Source organism: Acipenser ruthenus, chromosome 39 (genome assembly GCF_902713425.1).
Source record: "Acipenser ruthenus chromosome 39, fAciRut3.2 maternal haplotype, whole genome shotgun sequence".
In the NCBI taxonomy this organism is placed as follows: domain Eukaryota; kingdom Metazoa; phylum Chordata; class Actinopteri; order Acipenseriformes; family Acipenseridae; genus Acipenser; species Acipenser ruthenus.
The window spans coordinates 241,807-249,306 of NC_081227.1; the positions used below are offsets into that span (position 1 = coordinate 241,807).

At 47.5% G+C, this 7,500-nt stretch overlaps 3 protein-coding genes across 3 annotated transcripts in view; 2 read left to right on the forward strand and 1 right to left on the reverse strand.

Moving 5' to 3' along the window:
* The window catches only part of LOC117397375 (cilia- and flagella-associated protein 68-like), a 9,354-nt gene extending 5,038 nt beyond the window's left edge, over positions 1 to 4,316 (forward strand). Inside the window, exon 4 of the mRNA XM_059009706.1 lies at positions 4,260 to 4,316. Within this exon, the coding sequence (XP_058865689.1) occupies positions 4,260 to 4,285 (26 nt within the window). The 3' untranslated portion in view covers positions 4,286 to 4,316. The remainder of the gene's footprint in view (positions 1 to 4,259) is intronic.
* On the reverse strand, positions 96 to 2,894 carry LOC117397282 (alpha-crystallin B chain-like). Its single transcript, XM_059009707.1, has 3 exons — positions 2,636 to 2,894; positions 1,407 to 1,529; positions 96 to 708 (listed from the first exon to the last, which is right to left on the reverse strand). The coding sequence occupies exons 1-3, from the start codon at positions 2,825 to 2,827 to the stop codon at positions 577 to 579; spliced, it is 447 nt and encodes a 148-aa protein (XP_058865690.1). The 5' UTR covers positions 2,828 to 2,894; the 3' UTR covers positions 96 to 576.
* A 719-nt stretch (positions 4,317 to 5,035) lies between the features above and the next one.
* On the forward strand, positions 5,036 to 6,516 carry LOC117397289 (heat shock protein beta-2-like). The gene is made up of 2 exons (XM_059009702.1): positions 5,036 to 5,173; positions 5,718 to 6,516. The coding sequence occupies exons 1-2, from the start codon at positions 5,080 to 5,082 to the stop codon at positions 6,128 to 6,130; spliced, it is 507 nt and encodes a 168-aa protein (XP_058865685.1). The 5' UTR covers positions 5,036 to 5,079; the 3' UTR covers positions 6,131 to 6,516.
* The last annotated feature ends 984 nt before the right edge of the window (positions 6,517 to 7,500 follow it).

The following is a 7,500-nucleotide window of genomic DNA, read 5'->3' on the forward strand; positions in this document are numbered from 1 at the left end:
AGAGAGAGGGAGGTGTGGAGTGAGTACAGGAGAGGGGCGCGATACACACACACACACACACACACACACACACAGATACACACACACACACAGGCTTTAGCACAAGCAGTCTCAGTTCCCCTTTACAGCAGTGCTAAAGGATTGAAAGTCCATTTCTTACCTCTTATTAGCACTACCAACAATGGCCCCCCTTTTAACCATTGCCAACTGCTGACACTACCATTTGTTACCTCAGTGATTAGGAATGCCATGCAAATAAACGTGCCCACGCACACGCACACGCACACGCACACTCGTGGCACACATGCAGTTCTAGTAACAGATCTGGAGTTGTATTGCTAATGTATTGAGGAGAATGTTCTGGAACACTTTCACTGTGCTGTTTGCTCTCATAGCTTCCCTATAGGTGACTGTGGGGTTTATATACAGTGTCTATACGTTATACTAACAAAGGCAACCGAATGAAGGAATTCGGGTTTCACAGGTTACGAGTTTTCAGGTGACAATTCGGTTCCTTCGGAGGAAGGCACTGGTGTTTGAAACTAGCTAGCCCTGCACCTTGCCTGTGTGAATATTTCAGTTAGTAAAGGACTGTATACAGATTACATAAATAAACAAATACTGCACCAGGTTTCTGGGGACTATGGCAGAACGGAGCCCTTCTGTCCCTGTCACTGGCTTGTCAACGGAATCGCCCCTCGCGGCTTCCTACAGAGGGCAAAGGGAGAGGCAGGTGTGGCTCCCTGCAGTGATCAGTCCCTCCCAGAGCAAGCCAGACCCCCACTCAGCTGGACGGCAGGGTTTCAAAGAGCGCTCCACCTTTGCTGTCAGGCTTGAGGGCTGTGAGGCGAGCGTGGTTCTTGAGAATGTGCAAACCCTCTTCCCTGTCGTAAAGGTTTTAATACGGGTCCCTGAGGCACGGTGAGGCAACCCAGTCAGCGGGAGTGTAAAGAACAATGACCCCTGGTGACCCCTGCAGGTCCTCAGCCAAGACCTTAACTCAGTGCGGCTGGGACACCCCATGTTTATCTTCACTCTGTGCCGTCCCGTTACTGAAACAGGGCAACAGGCTTTTTGAAAGAAAGGGGCAGTCTAGCACAATGCGTCCGGGGGGAACTGTACAAAGATGATAGGGGAACTGTACAAAGATGATAGGGGAGGCGACCTGAGTCGTATTACCATTACAGCTGCAGACAGTGACAAAGATACAGAAAGCACTGCGGTAACGCCACACATGGCCATCTGTTGCTCTTCATTCATATCTTCATAGTCCTTCTGAAAAGTCACAGCACCTGTTTTTATTACCTGAGCTCTACCTGCAGAAACCTGTATTGTATCTGGAGCTATGCGGCTGGCTTCATAGCCTTTCAGTGATGAGAAAGCGAGAGGAAGGCGTGTGTGTTTACCTGCCGGTCCTCGTGTTTCCCGCGGATCTCGAGGAAGTCTCCGTTCACCTTGACTCCCAGCTCCTCAGGAGAGAAGTGCTTCACATCCAGGTTGACCATGAACCTGTCCTTGTCCAGCTTCATCTACAAGCAGAAGCATGATATCTTCACAGAGCAATCACACACCCCATCAAGTGACCAAACCAGTCATAACCCACTGGGGGCTGGGGAGTAAGTGCTGGAACCCCACACTCTACTCCATTGTTGTGACACTGTTTTGAGACTCTATCCCCTGCTGGAACCCCACACTCTACTCCATTGTTGTGTCACTGTTTTGAGACTCTATCCCCTGCTGGAACCCCACACTCTACTCCATTGTTGTGTCACTGTTTTGAGACTCTATCCCCTGCTGGAACCCCACACTCTACTCCATGGTTGTGACACTGTTTTGAGACTCTATCCCCTGCTGGAACCCCACACTCTACTCCATTGCTGTGTCACTGTTTTGAGACTCTATCCCCTGCTGGAACCCCACACTCTACTCCATTGCTGTGTCACTGTTTTGAGACTCTATCCCCTGCTGGAACCCCACACTCTACTCCATTGTTGTGACACTGGGAGGGGGTGGTTTGCATTCCACTGAGGAAATTCTTTCCATCGTTTACAAAGTGTCCTTGGAGTGAAAGCTGAGACTGTAAACAGTGACCAAAACAGAAATAATAACAGCAAACAACATGCAGGGGGCAGAACTCCTCTCCTGAAATGAAGGATTCTTTAAGCATTTAAACCTCTTGTGTGTGTGTGTGTGTATATATATATATATATATATATATATATATATATATATATATATATATATATATATATATATGTATATATACAGTATATATATATATATATATATATATATACTGGATGAATCACAATACTGCATGCTGTTTGTTTTGAACTGCATTGTGAAATACATTGGGAATTATATGCAACAATAGAAGGATAAGATACACTGTAGATTTCTTCTATAAAACTTTGTTTTATTCCAGTAAAGATAAAAGATAAAAAGTTCTGTTCTAACAGAACGGCAGCAGACCTCCACAGAGAACAACGAGAGAGCAGCCTAGCTGTTGTATTTATCAACCTATTCGAATGGATCTGTCCCTGTACGTGGACACACATGGTTCACTGTGCACAATACACCTGGCAGGATTAGGGTCTGTTTATTGAAACAGAGCCCAGTGAAGTGCTCTTCTTACCTCAGAGAGTCCTGAATCCACCCAGCTGGGCATCCGAAAGAAGGAAGATCTGGGCCAGAACATGGAAGGGAAGGAGGGGAACAGCTCGCCCTCTGAGAGGTGCTCCCCGAAATTCTGGTCGAAGATCCGGCAGGGGAAGAAGGAAGGAAAGTGGGGGCGTCGGATCCAGGGGCTCTGTATAGCAATGTCCATCTTCAGCCTTTCAAAAGTGAGCTGCTGCTGCTGCTGCTGTCCAGTCTGCTGTGTGTACACGGTCTCTTCACAGCGCTACCCTCTTAAATACCCAGCGCTGCCACCCCAGCCCCGCCCACCCCTCCGCTTGAACGTTCTGGAACGCTGAAGTAAGGCGCTCTCTCCCCCTCCCTCTCACTGGGTATTTAAATCAGTGGTCTGATTTCATTCAGCGCGGGGCTGTATTATTCTGAGGGATTTGAACAATGCTCACATCACTGGAAAGTTTTTCTTCTCCCAGTCTGGGTTTGTCAGCACACTGTTTTTTGGACGCTGTCGCATAGACTTGGCAGCGCTCGGGATGCCAGTGGGATGACTCTGTGTTTCACTGAGCAGGCAGCCCTGGTTTGGGTTGGGGCTCGGGGCCATGGAACTAATCAAAACCCATCAGAGTTGTTTTTAGCGAGGCAGTCGTGCCAGCTAGCGATGGAGCGAACACAACAGAGAGTAAAGCCAGGTGAAAAACAAGAGTGGCATCGGACTGAATCCAGTGTGTGTATCTGGAGCCTCTTCGGTTAATCCCAGGCAGGCAGTTATAAGAACCATTCCAGCAAACCAGGGTGAGGGTTCTGGAAGGGTGAGGGTTCTGGAAGGGTGAGGCTGAGGGTTCTGGAAGGGTGAGGGTTAGGCTGAGGGTTCTGGAAGGGTGAGGGTTAGGCTGAGGGTTCTGGAAGGGTGAGGGTTAGGCTGAGGGTTCTGGAATGGTGAGGGTTCTGGAAGGGTGAGGGTTAGGCTGAGGGTTCTGGAAGGACTAACTATTTTTTTTCCCTGTTTGGGACAAAGATAAAGTTAGGTGTCTTTACTGATGTGTTCTTGTGGTCTACACTTTGTATATTATTTTCTGTGTTAGTCCTCACATCCTGAAACTTTGAATCATATCTAATACAGCACATAACATTACCCTGCGCCCCTGGAACACTCTAGTGGGTGTAAGAAACAGCACAAGATTGTTATTTCTCGCTTTCACTGGGGGGAATGTTGCAGGTAGAGCTGCACCCTGGTGTCCTGGATGTTACACATGATTCAGAGAGCTCTAATGAGGGCATTACTACCTTTTAAAAAGTCCCCAGGATTGTTTCTTCTCCTCCTATATTAAGAAGACAGTCAGAGGCAGGCTGGATACTGCTTGTACCATCCTGTTCTCATTGATTGACAGGTCATTAGTACTGAACTGCCATGTGGAATGTCCACCCTACTTGTGCAGTGCAGATCATTCCTATAAACAGAGAGGGACACGACGCTGATTATGTGAGCTGTCAGCTGACCTTGATTTACTAGAAGGATCTGATTGCATCCTAATGAAGTCTATGATTCAGACCGTGCTTATTTCACAGACGCCAGAGCTCAGCTGAGATCCTTTCTGTCACGAGAATCGTTAATGGTATGTTTTCAGTTCCAGATCTGGATTTCAGCAGCTGAAGAGAAAGCAAGGGGAGTGACAGACACTGTGGAGGGGTCGGATTGATTTCGTATCCCCTGTGGGTGGTGGATACCCCTCCCCGCTGGGATTAATAAAGAGACAGGACACATTTACCTCCCTGTGGATAAATGCTTCTCCATGTGTGGTGACCCTTGGTAAGGTCATTCTTTAACTCAGGGGTATTCTGCGGGTTTATGAACGCTGTCTGTACAACGGCCTGTCAGTACTTCACAGGAATTTTCTTGTCATAAACCAACCAGCCGCTTCCCCTTATTGACGGACAGGCTTTGCAGCCAGTAAAATTCTTGACCCCGAAATGAAATTTAAGACCAACACAGTGAATAGAAGTGCACACAAGTTTTATAAAAAGTATTTCATTAATTCCACGTTAAGCAATCAGGCATTCAAAAGCAAAGCCAACACTTGTCAGTTTTGTTAAGGTTTTGTGAAGGGACTGGATCTGCTCTGATCCCAGGTATGAAGATAGGCTGAAGGGACTGGATCTGCCTAAACCACTGCTGGACATTGCTGGAATGTCTGTGAACCACGCAGACATGCCTTTCCTATCTGTGTCGGAAAAATAATCAGTGTTTATAAGCTGCTCCTCTTTACTGAAGCGTCTGTCTCAGGCTATTTTAGTCGTGCAGTCTCCCCCCCACACACACACACACAGACTGACCCGCTCGCTCACAGAGCTCTCTTTGGAGTTCACTGTGCAGTCAGTGGCTGTGTCTTCTCAAGTCCTGAAGCTCTTTCAGTGCTGCACCCCATCCTCTTCCTCCTGAGCTGAGATATGGAAGCCCGCACCGTCCCCCACGCGTACCCCATGAGTGTGGAGTACGAGCTGGCTTCACCCAGCCGTATCTATGATCAGAACTTCGGAGAAGGTAAGCACAAACAAAGCTGCAAACTCACAAACCCGTTTAGTGCTCACACAACTGAAACGACAGCAGCAGAAAAGAAATCTCACATGGAAATCAAATCATTTAGCAGTTTTCCCATGCTTGCTCACATAGTTCTAGTTGACAGATACCACAGCTTACCCTGCTTTGTAACGTCTTTGCAATGCTCTTTACCATGCTTTCACTGGGCTTTACTACTCTTTACTACGGTGGGCTTTTACGAGGGGAACGTTACGTCTTCAATATGTTTTGTTCAGACAGTTCCCTTGTTAACCAATGTTTCTATCTAGCACGCTGTTAACATTGTGTGCTGGATTAATTCTCATTCCCAGCCTGGGTGCAGAGCCTTGGTAACTTCTTAGGTTGTGAAAACTGGAAGCAGTGACAATTATAAACACCTCTCCATGGAGCGCGGTGGCTTGCGTTCGGACGCTGGTTGCATCACTTCCACAGCTTGGTCTGGCCTCACTGCGCATGGGTGCTAATAACGAAGCTTAAACTAAGCCAGTGCTTCTCTCATGCTTTTCAGGTCTGACTCCACAGGATATTTTGGCTCCTACCCTGTACCACGGCTACTACATCCGACCCCGGATCAATAAGCAGCTGGAGCGCGGCTTCTCGGAGGTGGACATCAGGGACGACAGGTTCCAAGTGCTGCTGGACGTGTGCCACTTCACCCCGGACGAGCTGTCGGTGCGCACCGTGGACAACCTGCTGGAGGTGAGCGGCAGACACGCTCAGCAAGTGGACAAGCACGGCTTCGTGAGCCGCGAGTTCACTCGCACGTACATCCTGCCCATGGGCGTGGACCCGCTGCTAGTGCAGGTGACGCTCACCCACGACGGGATCCTCAGCGTGCAAGCGCCTCGCAAGGGCCCGGAGCCCAGAGCCACCGTCCACGCCATCGAGATCCACGTGGAGCCGGAGGAAAGGAAGGCATGAGTGAAAAAAAGAGAAAACACTTGCATGTGCAGAGTCTCTGCACAGCATCCCTGTGTGATGGGTTATTAACTTGAAACAGCAGTTGCATGTGCAGAGTCTCTGCACAGCATCCCTGTGTGATGGGTTATTAACTTGAAACAGCAGTTGCATGTGCAGAGTCTCTGCACAGCATCCCTGTGTGATGGGTTATTAACTTGAAACAGCAGTTACATGTGCAGAGTCTCTGCACAGCATCCCTGTGTGATGGGTTTTATTTTTACTGTCTGGAGTATTATTTTTTTCCCCATTATGTTATTTACAAGTACATTTTAGTAAACCCTTTGATATATTTTCTAAAAACCCTCAAAAAAATGTGAGCAAAAAAATAAATAAAACTGTGCCCCAGAGATACCCGTTTCTCATCTTCTTGAATGTATGGACAGACAGGCTGCCAGAATCTGCTATTGTCAATGTCTTACTGTGTGCTGAACAATGCTGCTAACAAATTTCATGACAATGGCTCAGCTGTATAACTGAAAGGCTGTATGTAAACCAGCGATGGCCAAAGCTGGCTTTTCCAGTCCGGGTCTTTGTTCCAACCCTTTTCTAAATGGTTTCATTGATGCAACTCAACCATCCAGACCCTGAAGTGGTTCACGATCTCATGTTACCTGTTAAAGCTGGAGTGGATTTCCCCTCCCCAGGACTGGGATTGGACACCCCGGGTTCATCCACTTCCAGTTTTGTTTCTTCACAATAACAGATTTCCTTACTGCTGGAGAAACACAAGCCTTGATGGATGGTTTAAGTTAGAAGGATTGGAAATTTGGGAATTTAGAAAAATAATGAAATATAGAACATGTTTAGCGTTACCATATGACTCCATGTACACAGTGCAGTGTGGGACAGTTCACCGCAGTGCATCCTGGTACATTCTACAGGCCTGGGGTACCTTTCACAGCAGGACTACACTTACCAGAATGCATTGCCTTGACAGACAAGCGTGCTTTCTGCCTGCAATTCATGTGGCAGGAGCTGGCAAACAGCATGCATGCATCGAATACCCTTCCCTTCCGAACTCTCTGGAAGAACGGGGCTCTGCCTGAAAGGTACCAAAATAACCTGGGCCTGCAAAACTCTTATTCCAGACTTCTTTCATTTCATCCTGGCTCTGCTGAAGCCCAGTTATCCAAAGGGACGGATCACTAGCTGACTCTTACCTCAAACATTAGAAAATGTGGACAATAAAAAGGAAATACTGAAGCTACGTACTGAATCTATTTCTAGGCTTGTATTTCATGCTGAATAGGGCCAGAAAGCTTAAGACAGGTTTTTATGGAGGGCTAAACCATGGTGTCACAGCAGCACAGTCACAATCTGTTTCCATGACA

Excerpts from the sequence above, each read along its gene's own strand:
- LOC117397289 (XM_059009702.1), top strand. The coding sequence starts at position 5,080 with ATGGAAGCCCGCACCGTCCCCCACGCGTACCCCATGAGTGTGGAGTAC. Across the intron at positions 5,174-5,717 it reads TGATCAGAACTTCGGAGAAG|GTCTGACTCCACAGGATATT; the intron begins GTAAGCACAAAC and ends CATGCTTTTCAG.
- LOC117397282 (XM_059009707.1), bottom strand. The coding sequence starts at position 2,827 with ATGGACATTGCTATACAGAGCCCCTGGATCCGACGCCCCCACTTTCCT. Across the intron at positions 1,530-2,635 it reads TGGATTCAGGACTCTCTGAG|ATGAAGCTGGACAAGGACAG; the intron begins GTAAGAAGAGCA and ends TTCTGCTTGTAG. Across the intron at positions 709-1,406 it reads GGAAACACGAGGACCGGCAG|GAAGCCGCGAGGGGCGATTC; the intron begins GTAAACACACAC and ends TGCCCTCTGTAG.